General features: G+C 45.7%; 1 protein-coding gene across 1 annotated transcript in view; it reads right to left on the reverse strand.

Annotated features, from left to right (window-relative positions):
• LOC130282259 (hexokinase-1) overlaps nucleotides 1-20,324 on the reverse strand; it is a 109,679-nt gene that overhangs the window by 30,616 nt on the left and 58,739 nt on the right. Inside the window, exons 4-7 of the mRNA XM_056530306.1 lie at nucleotides 5,055-5,174; nucleotides 1,993-2,088; nucleotides 1,178-1,277; nucleotides 908-1,091 (exon numbers count right to left, since the gene is read on the reverse strand). Of these exons, the coding sequence (XP_056386281.1) occupies nucleotides 908-1,091; nucleotides 1,178-1,277; nucleotides 1,993-2,088; nucleotides 5,055-5,174 (500 nt within the window). The remainder of the gene's footprint in view (nucleotides 1-907; nucleotides 1,092-1,177; nucleotides 1,278-1,992; nucleotides 2,089-5,054; nucleotides 5,175-20,324) is intronic.

Genomic DNA, 20,324 nt, shown 5'->3' on the forward strand with positions numbered 1-20,324 from the left:
CTGCCCTGTCAGGCAGCTTCCTTAAGTGTCCCCAGGGCCCCTTGCACCTGTTTCCCCCCTGTACATATGTTCTGCAGTGTATTGAACAATAAAATGTGTTGTATCTTTAAGAGTTATGTCATTTGATTGTTACCCAGGAGGTACCAGAGACCAGGTGATCCCAAGAGTGACCTAAGGGCTTCCTGCTAGTCTCCTCCATATAAGCCCTGTGTGGAGCTATCCTCACTCTCTTGGCTCTTAGCTCTTGCTTCCTGCTGAGGTCCAGTGCAGTCGTGCCTAGTGTGTGTGTCCAGAGTGTTGGAGACCTCAAAGTCAAGTCCTGCAGCCACCATCAATTCAAGTAAGCAAAAGTCACAGCTTTAAGAGTCAAGTCAGTCCCTGTCATCTGTCGAGTCAGAGTAGTCTGCATTCAATTGTCCAGTCCTACTACAAGTCCCAGCAAGCCCTTAAGGTCTCTGCATCACTGGTCACTTCCATGGGCCCTTGCCGAACTGTATAGACTTTACCAACTACCCTTAGTAAAGCTACCATTGTCCGTAACTTGGCGTCAGAGTATTTATTGCCCTAGACCAGGATCCAGCGGTATACCTTCAGGTGGTTTTAGGCTAAACGACACCCTGGCATCACAAATACAAGGGGTTAATGCCATCTGACCCGAGGGAAACAACATCTGCTCTCAACACACCCCGGTACCACAGTACCATTGCACTAACAATGTCAGCAGTTAAGAGCATGAATTGCAGCTGACAGATTCCCTTAAAACCTTGTATTTTGTCGCATGCAATGCCATGGCAGGGATGCTGTGGCCAATGGTTGTACAGTGTTGCTCAATATCCTTGGCTTGGGCAGCTGCAAGGTGGGAGCACATCATTAGTATGAACTACTCTGGGTCTGTGATGTTACTTACAGCTGTTTTCCTGGGTTTAGGGAACCTCTGTCAATCTCTCTATCAAATTCAGTCCTAATATCTTCCAGAGATCCATCATCCCCAAAAGCTCCCCATTCAGTGTTAATGCACATTCTCCCCTCGTCTCCTTCCACTAAATCAATGTGTCTCAGCTCCTCCATGTAGCAGGCATTAGTTCCAGTACCTTAAAAAACAAATCACAGTATGCCAATTGCCATATCATCCATCATACACAGTAGGAATCCTATATAATTCATTATATCATGTTACCAATGATTATGCCAACTTCACAGCGCTGATCATCAAACCCACAAGTCATCATAGTCCCCACAGTGTCATTTACAACAGCCATGATGTCTGCATCATAGTCCTATAGAACAAAAACATTAAGAAAATATTTAACACACATATGTTTAAAACTAGGTACGATAATTGTAAAATTCTTTAAAGGTGTCATCCAGTAAAATCTTTAAAAAAAAAACAATGTGCTTTGGCTTGGTAATAAAAAAGGCTTATACATACCTCCCTTGCTCCCCCCTGGGTTCTGGCATTAGGGGTCCTGCTTGAGAGCCCTACAATTTTCCTTTTCAAAGATATTTAGTGTTGTGTGTAGCTCACATTGCCACTCCACCTATTACTGACTGAGGCGGGACACCACTATGGCGGATTAGTGGAGCGGCACTGCGAGCTACACCAGCTGCAGAGGCTACGCTTTGTAGCTCTGAGAAGCAAAGTGTCTCCAATTACTTTAATAGAACCGAGCTGCAATAAATCGAAGAACCTGAAAACAGGTGTGGTGCTGTATTCTAACCCCTAAACCAGCTTTGTTTTTCTAATCCCTTAAATACATATTTAATTCCTCAATTAATTTACTTAAATGATTTCAAACAGTATAATCTGCACAAGTAAAGTACTATAGATGTATATATGGTAATCATTGTACTTTATGGTTGTCATCGTTGTCATCATAAAATAAAATAGCTCTATAAAACTTGTCAAACTTAGTTATACTAATAGAGACAAGAACACATAGATATTCCACCATTTCTATATATTTGTCACTCTGCTAAGAAAGAAAGACTTACCCCTCGTTTCTTGATGGCCTTGTTAAGTAGTTTGACCACATCCATCCCCTCAACTCCACTAGCCTTGAATCTCTTGGTCCATGTGAGCAGAACACCCTATGGGAACAATACTAAAATAAATAACATATTCCAGCAAAATAAATTAAAAGCCTTTTTACACATAATGTCAAATGAGCACTTGTTCCCGATAACTGGCCCAAGGGAAAATAACTCTTGTTCATCTGCTGATTGCATCTTATGTGTGGCATTTCATAAACAGGGGATGTGCGATGGACAATGATAAAATGAAGGGCTGCACAAAAGATGCAGCAATCATTTGTGCACCTGGCCACAAGCCTTCTTAAAGCTCAGCAAATGAGTGCGGAATATCAAAATTGGCGCTCTTTTATGGAAGCCCGTTGGCCATGTAAAAGGGCATCGACTTTCTATGGCACTGTTGGACAAAGAGGGGAAATATGGCAACCATCCGAAAGGCCATTTCAGAAACTTCACAATGCAAACTCCATGGTCGCAGCACCAAAGACAGGAATTCTAGATCAATTCAAAACTGTAGTTTTATAGGTTCCCCAATGTGCAACGTTTCAGCTACATAAAGCATGATACATACAGTCATAGGCGTAAATGTTGGCACCCCTAAAATTTTTCTAGAAAATGAAAAATTTCTCACAGAAAAGGATTGCAGTAACACATGTTTTTCTATACACATGTTCATTCCCTTTGTGTGTATTGGATCTAAACCAAAAAAAGGGAGAAACAAAGCAAATTGGACATAATGTCACACCAAACTCCAAAAAATGGGCTGCACAAAATTATTGGCCCCCTTTCAAAATTGTGAAAAAATTAGATTGTTTCAAGCTCCTTTAAACTCACCTGGGGCAAGTAACAGGTGTGGGCAATATAAAAATCACACCTAAACGCAGTTAAAAAGGAGAGAAGTTCAATTAGTCTTTGCATTGTGTGTCTGTTTGTGCCACACTAAGCATGGACAACAGAAAGAGGAGAAGAGAACTGTCTGAGGACTTGAGAACCAAAATTGTGGAAAAATATCAACAATCTCAAGGTTACAAGTCCATCTCCAGAGATTTAGATTTGCCTTTGTCCACAGTGCGCAACGCTATCAAGATGTTTGCAACCCATGGCACTGTAGCTAATCTCCCTGGGCGTGGACAGAAGAGAAAAATTGTTGAAAAGTGTCAACGCAGGATAGTCCGGATGGTGGATAAGCAGCCCCAAACAAGTTCCAAAGATATTCAAGCTGTCCTGCAGGCTCAGGGAGCATCAGTGTCAGCGCGAACTATCCGTCGATATTTAAATTAAATAAAACGTTATGGCAGGGGATCCAGGAGGACCCCACTGCTGACACAGAGACATAAAAAGAGACCAAGATAGAGCTTTTTGGTAAAGCACATCATTCTACTGTTTACCCAAAACGGAATGAGGCCTACAAAGAAAAGAACACAGTACCTACAGTGAAATATGGTGGAGGTTCAATGATGTTTTGGGGTTGTTATGCTGCAACTGGGTGCCTTGAATGTGTGCAGGGCATCATGAAATCTGAGGATTATGATCGGATTTTGGGTCGCACTGTACAGCCCGAGATCTTGGGTCTTCCAGCAGGACAGTGACCCCAAACATACGTCAAAAAGCACCCAGAAATGGATGGCAACAAAGCGCTAGAGAGTTCTGAAGTGGCCAGCAATGAGTCCAGATCTAAATCCCATTGAACACCTGTGGAGAGATCATAAAATTGCTGTTGGGAAAAGGCGCCCTTCCAATAAGAGAGACCTGGAGCATTTTGCAAAGGAAGAGTTGTCCAACATTCCGGCTGAAAGGAGGAAGCTTATTGATGTTTATAGGAAGTGACTGATTTCATTTATTTTTTCCAAAGGGTATGCAACCAAATATTTATTTAAGGTGCCAATAATTTTGTCCAGCCCATTTTTGGAGTTTGGTGTGACATCATGTCCAATTTGCTTTTTTCCTCCCTTTTTTGGTTTAGTTCCAATACACACAAAGGGAATAAACATGTGTACAGCAAAACATGTGTTACTGCAATCCTTTTCTGTGAGAAATACTTAATTTTCTTGAAAACTTTAAGGGGTGCCAACATTTACTGCCATAACTGTATGTTATGCTTTTGCTTATTGTTTGCATGCTGTACAGTTTTGCCCCCCTGCAAAGGATTCGGTTCTTCTCCATGTTTATATTGATTGTTTCTAAATAAAATGACTTTAAAGCCAATAAAATAAAATAAAAAAGTTAAATTGGAATAGAAGTACTAATACAGTAACCCCCCGACCTACGATGGCCCCGACATATGATAAAATCGACATACGATGGCCTCTCAGAGGCCATCGCATGTCGATGTCAGCATCGACATACGATGCTTTTATATGTCGGGGCCATCGCATTAACTGCTATCCGACAGCGCAAAATGCTTAAGCTGCTGTCGGATAGCAGTTTAAGCATCCCTGGCAGGTTCGCTCACCTATTCCCGCTGCTCCGGGTCCACTTCGCGATCCTTCGGTGTCTTGCGCATCTTCTCCAGGGTCCGGGCCTAGCTTTCCGGCGTCGTTATTACGTCACTACGCATGCCGCGCCGGCGCAGCAGCATAATAACGTCACCAGAAAGCGAGGCCCGGACCCTGCAGAAGATGCGGAAGAAGACGGAGGATCGCGAAGAAGACACCGGAGCAGCGGGACAGCATCGGGAGCCCCTGGGACAGCATCGGGAGCGGTGAGGACCTGATCCAGAGCGACGGGGACAGGTGAGTACAGCTTCCTATACTTTACATTGCACGGATCCCTCAACATACGATGGATTCGACAAACGATGGGTCGTTTGGAACGAATTACCATCGTATGTTGAGGGACCACTGTACTATTGAATTGAAATGGAATACTACTTAAAAACTGTTGCCATAGCAGCTGACTGACTGTCTGCAATAGCATTGCAAGGGGAGGGGGGTGGGGGGGGTTGATCCATATATGTATATCTTTGGGATGTCCACTGTAGATGTGCACGCTTATGTAAGATTTACTCACTAGCTAGATAATGTTACCTCATCTAATTTGGTCTGACTGCATGGGAAGGAGAAGGTGAATCCAACTGGCAGTTTCTTGTCTTTGATCTGTTTCTTCTCCATGAAATCTCCAAGACATTCTGCAACATGATCAAAAAGCTAAAGGAATAAAGAAAAACATTATATTAAACTTTGTAGTAATAATACAGAAAATGAATATACCATATAAAAGATAAAGCCATATTTGGACCAATACAACAAAAAACAATTAGCCTGACCACTGAATTGTATTTGGACATGTCTATGGCCATCATAACACATTGAATCGACACCATAAATAACAAGTAAAATATATCATAAGATATGATACCCTCAAAACACTATCTTTCAGGCCACTTTCTTTGCAGGAGAGAATCAGACATCATCTTCAACAAATCAGCAATCATTTCTATAGCACTTATATAACAATGCTGAAGTAGCTAATATGTAGGGTTTAGTGTGCAGTGGAACCCTGTGCGGGTCTGTTTCCTTAATCCCGCTCCCGCTGGATTTCTGACCATTACCACCCACTCCTGCAAGGTGTGTTCCACTCCTGCAACATGGTCCAATCCTGCGCACTCCCACAAACATTTTATCACAACTTTTATTAACTCCCCTATGCAATTTAATTTTCCCCTTGTGTCATTTTATTATCCCCTTGTGGCATTTTATTACCCCCTTATGAAATTTCATTACCCACGTGTGCCATTTCATTATCCACTTCCTTTCTTTACCCCCTTATGCCACTTCATCACCCCCTTGTGCCATTTCATTACCCCCCCCCCCCTTGTGCCATTTCACTATCCCCTTGTGCCATTTCATCACCCCCTTGTGCCATTTCATCACCCCCTTGTGCCATTTCAAGACTCGCGGGATCACAATCCCATTGCAGTCCTTTAGTGTGCAGCTTGGATGACATATTTATATAGATTTTGATAAATCCCACCCTTTTTTATTGTCAATATAAAAGAGTATGTAGACTATATAGGTGTCCCTGTTTTTGTCCCAAAAAACAGAAAAAAGGTGACACTAAGGCACTCTGTAGAAAAAAGACAACTGTATTGGTCACAGCTATACATGGGCCATGTCTGCATCTTTCAATGCACTTTTTATGCTTTGTGGATTTCTATACCATTTATTGACTGGAGTGATATTGCGCAAATAATTTTGCAACTTAAAAGGTCATGCACAGATGACACTTAAACCTTCTCCCCTTTTATGGAAGCCATACTCATTTGCCTGGATGTGCTGTCATATGCATCTTGGGGGATTTTTTTCACAATCTAAGTAATTGTAAAGGAAGCAAATACTATTGAAATGCTCCATGGATTAAGCCAAGGTTCCCAGCTCATGCTAATGTCCAAGAAGAATGTAACAGATGCTAACTACAATATGGTGCAGACAGCATTATCCTAGTAATGACTTAAAACAAAGGTAATTGTAATGGTCAGCTGTTTACCCAGGTATTGTCTCCTAAATATTCCTAAGCAACACCATCACCCCTGCACTGACCACTAACAGCCTGAATAGACGTAATTCTGTATTGTTCTGAGCTCCCTTGACATCAGACATCCCTCAACATCTGTCACATGATGTCTGAATATCCCTGGAAAGAGTAAAATGAGAAAGATTTGTAATATATTGTAAAACATATATATATATTTTTTAAGATGGTAAGAATCACTGTTAAGGTACCAATACACATTAGATTAAAGTTGGTAAAAACAGACAATTCCAGCCAAACTATTGTGTTTGAGAAAAATTTATGTTACGGTTTGTGCTCCGGCCATACGCGCTGGCCGTGAGCGCATTGCCCAGCTCTCTCCTCCAGCCGGCGGGGCTGGGATTCACATCGCGGGACGAGTCCGCATGCGAGTCCCAGTCCATCACTTACCTCAGTCCTCTGCTGTCTCCTCCCCTGCCTCTCAGCTCCGGCGCGCGTGTCCCCGTTTCCTAGGGCGCGCGCGTGTGCCCGAGCTATAAGATTTAAAGGGCCAGTACGCCCATAATTAAGTCTAACACCTGTGCCTCACTTATAATTTCCTGCACCTCCCACAGATTTCTGCAGGTTCTTTGTTGCCTTGTGCCATTGAGAAGTCTTGCCTTGCCGTGTTTCTGACCCCTTGTTCTGTGACCTGACCTTGCTCCTGTGCCGCCTGCCTACTGACCTCCTGCTACGTTCCTGACTACGCACCTGTGCTGCCGGCTCTGACCTTCTGCTATCCTGACTACGAGTTGCTTTCTCCTTCCTGTCCTGTGCCTTGAATCTCCTCAGCCGCCCTTTGTGGTCGAGCCGTGCCAGGGGTAGCGACAACCTGGGTGCCGCCTGCCGCAGCAAGACCATCCCACTTTGCGGTGGGCTCTGGTAAAAAACAGCGGCACCTTAGACTCCGTTCCCTGGTACGGCCCGCGTCATCTGTCACACAGGTCCAGCGGATCCACTACCTCCAGTGTTCCTGTCTTCTAACCGTGAGTGTTAAAATTTAACAACAAAAAAATTGTTCTTGATGACCAATGTTATCTTCTAAAAAGAAGTCGGCTGTGTTCGAAATTTCTGGCCTATAGTCAGGCAAAATCTATTATTGATAAATTAACTTTGTTGTGTCAACGAAAAGATTTCCATCAGATGATCATTCATTCAATTGTAGTTCAACCATAAAACTAACTCTATCTCATGTTTATGGCCCTCTGTAGCTTCTATTTTTTATGTAGGTTGTCACTATACAGTCTAAAGCAGGTGATGAATATGAAGGGATACACTGAGTATAATTTTCTCCCGTCTCTTGAAACCCATCAGCAATATCTGGTCAATCTGATGGCAGCGCGTAGTCTAGAGATAACTAATATACAGGGTGGGCCATCTATATGGATACACCTTAATAAAATGGGAATGGTTGGTGATATTAACTTTCTGTTTGTGGCACATTAGTATATGTGAGGTGGGAAACTTTTCAAGATGGGTGGTGACCATGGCGGCCATTTTGAAGTCGGCCATTTTGAATCCAACTTTTGTTTTTTCAATAGGAAAGGGTCATGTGACACATCAAACTTATTGGGAATTTCACAAGAAAAACAATGATGTTCTTGGTTTTAACTTGGTTGTAACTTTATTATTTCATGAGTTATTTACAAGTTTCTGACCACTTATAAAATGTGTTCAATGTGCTGACCATTGCGTTGGATTGTCAATGCAACCCTCTTCTCCCACTCTTTACACACTGATAGCAACACCACAGGAGAAATACTAGCACAGGCTTCCAGTATCTGTAGTTTCAGGTGCTGCACATCTCGTATCTTCACAGCATAGACAATTGCCTTCAGATGACCCCAAAGATAAAAGTCTAAGGGGGTCAGATCGGGAGACCTTGGGAGCCATTCAACTGGCCCATGATGACCAATCCACTTTCCAGGAAACTGTTCATCTAGGAATGCTCGGACCTGACACCCATAATGTAGTGGTGCACCATCATGCTGGAAAAACTCAGGGAACGTGCCAGCTTCAGTGCATAAAGAGGGAAACACATCATCATGTAGCAATTTCGCATATCCAGTTAAATGGCCCCCAAGGTTTCCCGATCTGACCCCCTTAGACTTTTATCTTTGGGGTCATCTGAAGGCAATTGTCTATGCTGTGAAGATACGAGATGTGCAGCACCTGAAACTACAGATGCTGGAAGCCTGTGCTAGCATTTCTCCTGCGGTGTTGCTATCAGTGTGTGAAGAGTGGGAGAAGAGGGTTGCATTGACAATCCAACACAATGGGCAGCACATTGAACACATTTTATAAGTGGTCAGAAACTTGTAAATAACTCATGGAGGAATAAAGTTACGTTAAAACTAAGGACATACTTCCGGTTCCGGCGCGGCCATGTGAGGAGCGGAGGGACGGAGCTCCTGTACCCCACACCCCAGAACGGCACAGTACCGGGCGACTTTGCCCCGCTCGCGATCCCTGCACGGACCTGCTCCCCCGTGAGGGCTCCGGAGACCAGCCAGCAGCGGAGATCTCACTCCCCGTGCTTTACCGGACAGCGCAGCGATCTCGGAGTTCCGGAAGCTGAATGCGATTGTGGGCGCCGGAGAGAGGACCGGGATTACAGCTGGGCGGCCTGAAGAAGACTGCGGAAAACCCGGTGAGCACAAAAACTGGTGCCCGCAGTTAGGACAAGCCCCGGGGCGGGTAGAGGGGGCCCTCATCGGGTGCACTCAGCTGGTTACCTACACAGCGCCACTCAGCGCCATCTTGGCCCCTCTGAGCCACCACTGACTATTCTTCCCTGTCCCCTGCTGAGCTGCTATTGCAACAGGGCATTCCCACACTGGCTTTAGGGAGTGACTACATAACGGACATAACAGCCAAGTCATGGATAAATTTGTCCACAAGGGACCTCAGGGCCCGGCAGTCTCTGGATTGCACGCATCTCCTGCGCCCTCTGGGCCCCCCCGCCCCCCTACCCCTCAGCACGAGACCACAAACGGCGCCTCTATTCCTGCTGCAATGGAAGTGACTGGTAGCCAACTCCTGTTCTCTCAACTTGCAGAGTCCCCTGGTCTGGGGGTCCAGCTCTCAGATGCCATGGCCGCAGGACCCTCTGTGGGGGGTTTACCGGCCCACCCTGATCTACAGGCACTGGCCGCAGCGCTAGTTTCTCTCATCACCCCCACGATACAGAGAACTTTAGAAAATACCATACGTGACACCCTAACGCAGATACGCACGGATTTGGGCGCTCAGGAGGGCCGCATTGGCGAGATGGAGCATAGAATTGTTGCGCTTGAGGATGAGAACAGCGGCCTGGCTACTAAATTGCGCCAAATGGACACAGATTTATGCTATGTTAGCGGAAAGCTGGAAGATTTAGAGAACCGTTCACGGCGCAGCAATCTGCGTTTGGTAGGCGTTACTGAGTCGCTCCTTCCTGCGGACCTTCAAGATTTTTGCGAGAGTGATCTACCTAAGGCGCTGGGTCTGCCACACAAATGCAGGGTGGAGAGGGCACACCGTATAGGCAAATTGCCTGACCGTAATGTTGATTCCAAGACGGGTGTAGATAGCCGTCCGCGTCAAGTAATATTTAAACTGCTCGACTACAACGACAAGGTTAGCATCCTGAGAGCGTTTCGAAAGCGCACAACACCTCTGACATTCCGTAACAAGAAGATGCTGATATTTGAAGATTTTTCGGCTGATGTAGCGAAGAGAAGGAAAGCTTTCAGCAATGTTTGCACTGCCTTATACAATGCCAAACGCCGCTTTCAACTGCAATACCCAGCCACATTAAAAGTGCACATGCCGGATGGATCTTTTCGCTCCTACCAGACTCCGTCAGCAGCCGAGGCGGAACTGCGAGATGTGCTAGCGGACCACCAGAGACACCCAAGACATTCACCTGCCCGCCAGGACCCCTCAAGAGATCAAGGTCCCCTGGCACAGAGACCCGCCCGTCGTAAGGAGGGGAGGGACCGATCACCAGCAGAGGGAAGGAAGAGAAAGAAGTCTCCAAAACGGAGGAGCAGAAGCCGTAGTAGCAGATCCTCGTCACCGGACTGAGTCCCGGTCTTCCAGCTATTGTTTCCACGCACCCCCCCTCTCTTTTTTCTTTCTTTTCCCCCAGCTTCCGATAAAGTACACGGACATGCGGTCTTGCAGAGCAGCTGATCCAGGATGACATCATAGAAGCTACTCTCATTTCTACCACGGCTGAGAATATAGGACTGCAATGTATAAAGGGTATTGTTCATCCTTATCCCCCGTGCTTGACTCTTGGGACTTGAGATTTTGAGTTATTGGCCATAATATTTTGAGGGGAATGTTCCATTATTACAGATTGGACTATGGCGGCTCTATGTATATCGTTAATGGGTATGTCTCGGGAGTGGGGCGGGGTCATGTGTACGGGTGGGTGTGGGGAGGGGTGTTCCTGTCTCCTCTCATGTCTGAAAAAAGTGAAGTCCACATCCAGTCAGGGGGTTGCCATTTTTCCACACAGGGCTTCCCTCACTGTTGGAGTTGCAGATATGGTTTTTTCATGTTTTTTTTATAATTCAAATGTTTTTTTCTTACGAGCTGCGCTGGCAGGGGCACACTCTAAGTTGAAAGGTTCAGGATTACTGTGGCGCTCCCCTTCTGCGAGCTCTAGTCATGTGCTGAGGTACTTCGATAGCTTGCGCTGGCGATCCCTGCTCTTCCCCTGTCTGCCCATAGTCCTGGGAATTTCCCTTGGGTGGGTTTTTGTGTTGTGTCCCTACGTCTCCCTGTGCATTACTGTTACCCTTCCTCAATGTATTCACGATGTGTAGAATTGTTTCGTGGAATGTGAAGGGTCTAAGATCACCTCAGAAGAGAATGTCCATCCTTCGATATCTCAAGCGCTTGAGGCCGGATGTGGTTCTTTTGCAGGAGACACATCTGACCGCAACCGATTTCCCTAGAATGAGGAAGTTGTGGGTGGGTGGTGTGTATGGTTCCCCGGCGGTGGACCGAAAGGCGGGTGTATTGATTCTGATACACAAGGCATTCCAACACCATTTGATCTCCCATACACATGATGATGCGGGACGTCTTTCCCATATTTCCTTAATACATGGCGAGCAATCTTATGCTATTTATAATGTATATGCACCGAATGGAGATAACGCCTCTTTCTTTCGTTCCCTAACAGATGAGTTAACTAGTTCAGCAGGTCTGCAGGTAGTGGTTGGAGGTGACCTGAACTCGGTGGTGGATCCTCTGGTGGACAGGAGAGGGGCGACATCGACGCCAGTGGCCATCCGACAGAGTGACAGGGTCCTGCAACCGTTTCTGTCCAGTACAGGCTTGGTGGATGCCTGGAGACATTTTCATCCCGATGGTCGTGAGTATACGCACTACTCCCACACACACAATTCCTGGTCCCGAATTGATTACCTCATGATTAGTCCTTCCCTTTGCCCTAGGGTGACTGTAACGGACATCTCTGACCTGATCATTTCTGACCACTCCCCTGTAGTGTTGGAGTTTCGGCAATCACACCCGAAGGGGACTGATTTTTTGTGGCGCTTCCCTTCTTATTTAGCGAAGGATGAGTCTTTTCAAGATCTTCTTCGGGGGTGGTGGCTGGAATTTCAAACTGACAATGCCCAACATGAAGGGGACCCTGCCCTTTTCTGGGAGACAGCCAAGGTAGTCCTGAGAGGTAAAATAATGGCCTATCATTCCACGTTAAAGCGTAAGTCGCAAGAGGGACATGCGGCCGCCAGTTCTCGCTTAGCCGCAGCATATTCCAAGTTTGTATCTTCCTCGACCCCCCCCAATAAACTGGCGTGGCAGACAGCACGTGCCGACTATGAACTATGGTTAGACAGGAGGGAGCGAATTTATCGCTCACATTACGATCTCCAGCTGTTTAAACAGGGAAACAAGGCAGGTCGCTTGCTGGCTAGACTAGCGAAGGGTCCACATTCATCTGCGCATGTGCTTGCTCTGAAGGACACCCAGGGCCAAATTAGTAGAGACCCGAAGGCTGTAAGTGCTCTATTGGGTGCTTACTATGCGGACTTGTACTCCGCTCCACCTGACGCAGGTACAGAGGGCCGGGACTTTTTGGACAAAGTGAGTCTCCCAAAGTTGTCTGAGGACCAACGACTAGAGCTGAACATAGCCATCACAGTAGAAGAGGTTAGGGGGGCTATCAGATCTCTAGCCAATGGGAAGGCCCCGGGACCGGACGGTTATCCGGGGGAATTTTATAAACCCCTAGTTGATCAGGTCACTCCTGCCCTGACAGCTTACTTTAATGGTGTCCTGTCTGGTGGAAACTTGTCGGCGGGAGCTAAACTAGCCTTCATTAAGGTTCTCCCCAAGCCGGGCAAGGATCCGCTAGATCCTGGCTCCTATCGTCCAATATCACTTATTAATCAGGATGTTAAATTACTTACCAAAATATTAGCGGACCGGTTAGCGAAACTATTGCCCGAGTTGATAGGGGATCATCAAGTGGGTTTTGTAAAAACGCGTTCAGCTGTCACGAACATACGGAAGGTTCTAGCGGTCATGGATAGTGTAGGCAGAAGGCCTGCGGTTATGCCCCACCCTGCACTGCTCGCTCTAGATGCGGAAAAAGCGTTCGATAATGTCCGGTGGGATTGGTTGCATTTGGTTCTAGAACGCTTTGGTATCACAGGGAGGTTCAGTGGTTTCCTGGAAAACCTCTATTCTGGCCTGGCAGCCAGGGTGTATACCCCGGGCTTTTTGTCTCCATATATCCAACTGCATAGAGGGACACGACAGGGGTGTCCCCTATCGCCCCTTTTGTTTGATTTAGCAATTGAACCCTTGGCGCGCTTTTTGCTCGCTTCGGACACGTACAAGGGTATAGCGGTGGGATCCAGAGAACTCAAAATATCCTTGTTTGCAGATGATGTGCTAATGTTCTTGGATGACCCAGGGCGGGATGTTCCCAAGGTATTGTCTTTTCTAGCCGGGGTGGAAGGTTTCATGGGCTATAAAGTGAACGCATCCAAAAGTGTGCTCCTTCCTTTGGGGAAGGGCCCGCCTCACTGGGAGCGGATGGCTGGGGATTTAGGGATCACTTATAGCACTTCTTCCATTCTCTACCTGGGGATTAGGATAGGGAGAACCGCGGATACACTATATGCGTTGAATTTTACCCCGGTGATTAAGAAGATAGTGGACGAGTTGGCACGGTGGAAAGACCTTCCGCTGTCCTTTATGGGACGTTGTCATCTGGTGAAGATGATAAGTTTTCCCAGGCTACTTTACCCTCTGCAGACACTCCCAATATTGCTGAAGCACGTAGATGTCAGGACACTCAACGCAGCATTCACTAAATTCATATGGCATGGGAAGAGACCCAGAATTGCGCTTAAAAAGTTGATGCTGTGTAGGATGGAAGGGGGGGTCAACTTTCCCAATGTGAGGGGTTACAACTTGGTATGCTTGTTCCGCAATGTGATGGATTGGTTGCATGATTCATCATACTTCTCTAACCTATTGATTGAGCGAGAGCTGGCGGCACCGTGGTCATTGACAGCCCTACTACATACTTCCTACACTAAGCTACCCCCGCAGGTCAAGAGCTCGCAGGTCCTTAGGGATACCATTATTACATGGAAGGAACTCCGTAAGACTTTTGGCCTATCGCACTTGTTGTCCAAGCGAATGCCACTCAGAGGACACCCTGAATTCTCTCAAGGGACTTCATCTACCTGGCTTGCTCTTTGGGAGAGGGAGGGGGTTTTGAGGGCTAGTGATTTGTGGGACGAGGATCGAAGGTCATGGCTTTCACCTGCAGAGATGGTAACAAAATTCTCTTTACCCCAAACTCAATTGATCTATGCAAATCAATTATACTCCTTTTGTTCGACCCGACTTAGGAACCTGACAGTGGAAGCCCCTGTCCACTCTTTTGATGACATAGTAGGGGATGGTCCGAGGAAGACTTCCATTTCCCAATTATACCTAGCTTTACGGGGGAGACTTTTAAAATTCGACCCAAAACGCCTGTTTACCACATGGGAGAGATGGACTGGGGACCCAGACATTCATGAGACTATACTTACGGGATGGGAAGCGGTTTGTAAACAGGTTATAAATGAACGATGGAGGGAGACCTATTTTAAAGTTTCCCACGCAGCCTTGTACGGCTTTAATATCCCACCGTCGCCTTGTTTCCCTGAGCGTATAACACACTGCCCCAAATGTCTTACACCTATGACAAATCTTTTTCACGGGATCTGGGACTGTGCTCACTCGGCTGGCTACTGGCGCTCGATCTGCTCCTACATCAGAGACCACTGGCGGGTAAGTCTTCCTTTTAAGGTTCAGACCCTTATATTTCACCAGCTTCGTCCTCCGGAGGAGGATCGGACGGGGATCCAGAGGATCCCTAAAATAATACATGTGGTCTTGCTGGTTGCTCTCCGATGCTTGTTTCTCCGGTGGTTGGAGGACCGGGTACCGGACCTGCAATTATTGATAACTCAATTGAAGTTCTTTTTAGGGGTAGACAGATTGGATGCTGAACGCCATTGCAACTCTGGCACGGCACGTTTCTTCGAAAAGTGGACACCGTTCATTGTTACACACTATAATCCCCGGGAGGTAGCCGACATTGTATATCCTTTTAGACACACCACATGGTACCTTACAGAATCATTGAAAGGGACGCTGGGGGCATTACAGCTTCCTGATTCAGTTTAGACTGTAAGGATTAAGCTTATTGAATCCTTGGGGAGAGAGGGAATCCTGCATCACTTCACTACAGCACCTCAGTATTTGTCATTTTTAAGACAGTTATTGTATTGTATGTTGGATCGCGGTCCGTTATTTTCCCAGATGGGGATCGTGATATTTCTGATATGTTTTTGTGTTATTCTGAAAATGTTGAATAAAAATATATTGCAAAAAAAAAAAACTAAGGACATAATTGTTTTTCTTGTGAAATTCCCATAAATTTGATGTGTCACATGACCCTCTTCCTATTGAAAAAACTAAAGTTGGATTCAAAATGGCCAACTTCAAATTGGCCGCCATGGTCACTACCCATCTTGAAAAGTTTCCCCCCTCACATATACTAATGTGCCACAAACAGGAAGTTAATATCACCAACCATTCCCATTTTATTAAGGTGTATCCATATAAATGGCCCACCCTGTACTACAGCCCCAAATCTCTTTTCAAAGTAACCAGGTGAGGTACAGTTAGGGTATGTTCACATGGCAGATTGTGCCTCAAAATTCAGCCTCATAATCTGTGCAGAATCCGAAAATCTGAAATTCATGTGGATTTACATATGAATTCCTTAGAAATTATTAAACTCCCATTAATGTCTTTGGGAGAATCCATGCGGAAATTTTTCACACTGACAAATCCACAATGTAGATTTTGAAAACCGTAAATTTTTGCTGCGTGAACAATAACATGCTTTAAAGGGATACTCCACCCCTAGACATCTTATCCCCTATCTAAAGGATGAGGATAAGATGTCTAATTGTGGGGGTCCTGCTGCTGGGGACCTTAGTGATCTTAGCTGCGGCACCCCAGACATCCGGTTCACGGAGCGAACTTCGCTCCATGCTGGATCACTGGCGATGCAGGGCGGGGGCTTGTGACGTCACGGCCGCATCCCGCTCGTGATGTCACGGCCGCGCCCCTCAATGCAAGTCTATGGGCACTGCACCAGACGTTCTAAACGAATGCTGCGTGCAGCAGGGAGATCAAATAAGATGTCTAGGGGCGAAGTACCCCTTTAAGGCTATATTCACACTTCGGAATGTCTGCCCGGAAAATCTCTGTGCGGACATTCCGGAGACTGCCCGGGAATGTGTCGTCTCATAGATGGCTATGCATTCTGTGTGGAGTCCGCAGAAAGAATGAACAGAATAACAGAATTCGGAATTTCCATGCCAGAATCATCTGGTACGGAAATTCTGATGTGTGCACCTCGCAGCACAATTCAATGAAACTCTGCTGCCCTGGAATCTCCATGCAGAATTCCAATGCGGTATTCCGCATGGAAATTCTGAGGTGTGAACATAACCTAAGTGTTCACTGCATATGATATGGGGAAGTAATTCAGTGAGCAGGAGGTTTGAGGAGAAAGGATTGACAATAGCTTACTAAGTGCAGAACCCTAGAAAGCTAAATAAGGGAGGAACATAATCAAAAGCTTTTCATATCCTCTCAATTTCTGCTCTTAGTGGTCATAAATGATGGCTAAATTAAATGTTAGAGCTAGAAACACTATCAGAACATTGCTATTTAAACCATTACCAAGTACATTCCAGCAGGTTCACCAGGCATAAAATCTACATTTGAACAAGCATACAACAACGTGAAATATCAACACTATGGGAATGATATTGCTAATTCTAACTAGAGCCCTGCATCGGGATTGAGATTCCCCTGGATCTTGTGGGACCCAATGCAAAACTTGTGAACACGGGCGGTAATTAGGCTTTTGAGGGCGGGAGTGGAAAATCAGGTGCTATGCCTGCGGCTCCTGCAAAGCTCGTGCACTCCCACACCCAGGCCCGTCGCTACAGGACAGGCAAACCAAGCAATTGCTTGGGGCCCCGAGCTGGCTGGGGGCCTCCGAGCACAGCCAGTGCTTGCCCGTCCTGTAGCGATTAACAATCCTGCTCTTGGAGTTTGTGCTCTGGGCCCCAGTTACCCAGTCAAACAAGAGGGCCCCCGAATGTCTGACATTTTTTTTTTAAATATACTTATTTGCAGCTTTGGAGTTCTTCTCACCTGACCACAATCATGCTCCCCCCACCCCTGCTGCACTTGGTATCTTCCCTCAGCCCCGGACTCTTCTCTCAGACTTCAGCCATCTGAGCAGGAGGAGGGGGAGGGAGGAGGAGAGAGAACAGAGCTGTGAGGAAAGGAGACCGCAGAGGCTGTACAATATGGGGCCTGACAATAGTAGGTGTCCCTGCATGTATTTGTGTATAAGCGTGTGTGTATATATATATATATATATATATATATATATGTGTGTGTGTGTGTGTACATATGTGTATGTCTATGTACTGTGCCTGTGTGTGTGTGTGTTACTACTGTGGATGACTATATGTAAAGTGCATGTGTGTATCTATACCAGTGTTTCCCAACCAGGGTGCTTCCAGTTGTTGCAAAACTACAACTCCCAGCATGCCCAGACAGCCAAAGGCTGTCTGGGCATGCTGGGAGTTGTAGTTTTGCAACCTCTGTAGGCATCCTGGTTGGGAAACACTGATCTATTCTATCTGTGTGTGTATGAAGCATGTTTAGTATGTATGTAATGTGTACAGTGTGTGTGTGTGTATTAGAGATGAGCGAACTTACAGTAAATTTGATTCGTCACGAACTTCTCGGCTCGGCAGTTGCTGACTTTTCCTGCATAAATTAGTTCAGCTTTACGGTGCTCCGGTGGGCTGGAAAAGGTGGATACAGTCCTAGGAAAGAGTCTCCTAGGACTGTATCCACCTTTTCCAGCCAACGGGAGCACCTGAAAGCTGAACTAATTTATGCAGGAAAAGTAATCAACTGCCGAGCCGAGAAGTTCGTGACGAATCGAATTTACTGTAAGTTCGCGTAAGTTCGTGTGTGTGTGTATGATGCATGAATAGTATGTTGTGTGTATGAAGCATGTATAGTATGTAATGTGTACAGTGTGTGTGTGTGTGTGTGTATGATGCATGTACAGTATGTAATGTGTACAGTATGTGTGTGTATGATGCATGTATAGTATGTAATGTGTACAGTGTGTGTGTGTATGATGCATGTACAGTATGTTGTGTGTATGAAGCATGTATAGTATATAATGTGTACAGTGTGTGTGTGTATGATGCATATACAGTATGTAATGTGTACAGTATGTGTGTGTATGATGCATGTACAGTATGTAATGTGTACAATATGTGTGTGTATGATGCATGTATAGTATGTAATGTGTACAGTGTGTGTATGATGCATGTACAGTATGTAATGTGTACAGTGTGTGTGTATGATGCATGTACAGTATGTAATGTGTACAGTATGTTGTGTATGATGCATGTGCAGTATGTAATGTGTACAGTGTGTGTGTGTATGATGCATGTACAGTATGTAATGTGTACAGTATGTTGTATGTATGGAGCATGTATAGTATGTAATGTGTACAGTGTGTGTGTGTGTATGATGCATGTACAGTATGTAATGTGTACAGTGTGTGTGTGTATGATGCATGTGCAGTATGTAATGTGTACAGTGTGTGTATGATGCATGTACAGTATGTCATGTGTACAGTGTGTGTGTATGATGCATGTATAGTATGTAATGTGTACAGTGTGTGTGTATGATGCATGTACAGTATGTAATGTGTACAGTGTGTGTGTGTATGTATGATGCATGTACAGTATGTAATGTGTACAGTATGTGTGTGTATGATGCATGTACAATATGTAATGTGTACAGTGTGTTGTGTGTGTATGAAGCATGCACGTACAGTATGTAATGTGTACAGTGTGTTGTGTGTGTATGAAGCATGCATGTACAGTATGTAATGTGTACAGTGTGTTGTGTGTGTATGAAGCATGCATGTACAGTATGTAATGTGTACAGTGTGTTGTGTGTGTATGAAGCATGTATGTACAGTATGTAATGTGTACAATATGTGTATGTGTGTATGAAGCATGCATATACAGTATGTAATGTGTACAGTATCTGTGTGTGTATGAAGCATGCATGTACAGTATGTAATGTGTACAGTGTTTTGTGTGTGTATATAATGCATGCAGTGGCAGATCTAGGGGGGGGGGGGACGGGGCAATTGCCCCGTCCCGTGCGTGCGCCCATTGGAAAGCAATGCGGAGGAGCGGAGCAGCGAACAGGACATGCGCTGGCCAGCATGGTAAGTGACCAGCGGCACATCAGTGTCAGTGCTCCGACCACCGCTCCTCCAGTCCCGGGACCTACTGCTATGGTGGCCGGACCAGAGGAGCAGTGGTCGGAGCACTGAAGTAGGGCAGTAAACAGTCATACAGCCTCCAGCTATACACTGTATGGCTGGAGGCTGGATGTCTGTGGGGTAACATACTACACCTAATGTGGGGGGACTATACTGCACCTAATGTGGGGTAAACTATACTGCCAACGTAATGTGAGCACTATACTGCACCTAATGTGGGGAACTATACTGCACCTAATGTGGAGAACTATACTGCATCTAATGTGGGGAGAACTATACTGCACCTAATGTGGGGGAACTATACTGCACCTAATGTGGAGAACTATACTGCACCTAATGTGGAGAACTATACTGCATCTAATGTGGAGAGAACTATACTGCACCTAATGTGGGGAGAACTATACTGCACCTAATGTGGGGAGAACTATACTGCACCTAATGTGGGGAGAACTATACTGCACCTAATGTGGGGAGAACTATACTGCACCTAATGTGGGGGACTATACTGCACCTAATGTGGGGAGAACTATACTGCACCTAATGTGGGGGAACTGTACTGCACCTAATGTGGGGAGAACTATACTGCACCTAATGTGGGGGAACTGTACTGCACCTAATGTGGGGAGAACTATACTGCACCTAATGTGGGGGAACTGTACTGCACCTAATGTGGGGAGAACTATACTGCACCTAATGTGGAGAACTATACTGCACCTAATTCGGGGGAACTATACTGCACCTAATGTGGGGAACTGTGCCGCACCTAACGTGGGGGGGGGGGGGACTGTGCCGCACCTAACGTGGGGGAACTGTGCTGCACCTAATGTATATTTAATAC

The sequence above is a fragment of the Hyla sarda genome, chromosome 7, assembly GCF_029499605.1.
Source record: "Hyla sarda isolate aHylSar1 chromosome 7, aHylSar1.hap1, whole genome shotgun sequence".
NCBI classification, from domain to species: domain Eukaryota; kingdom Metazoa; phylum Chordata; class Amphibia; order Anura; family Hylidae; genus Hyla; species Hyla sarda.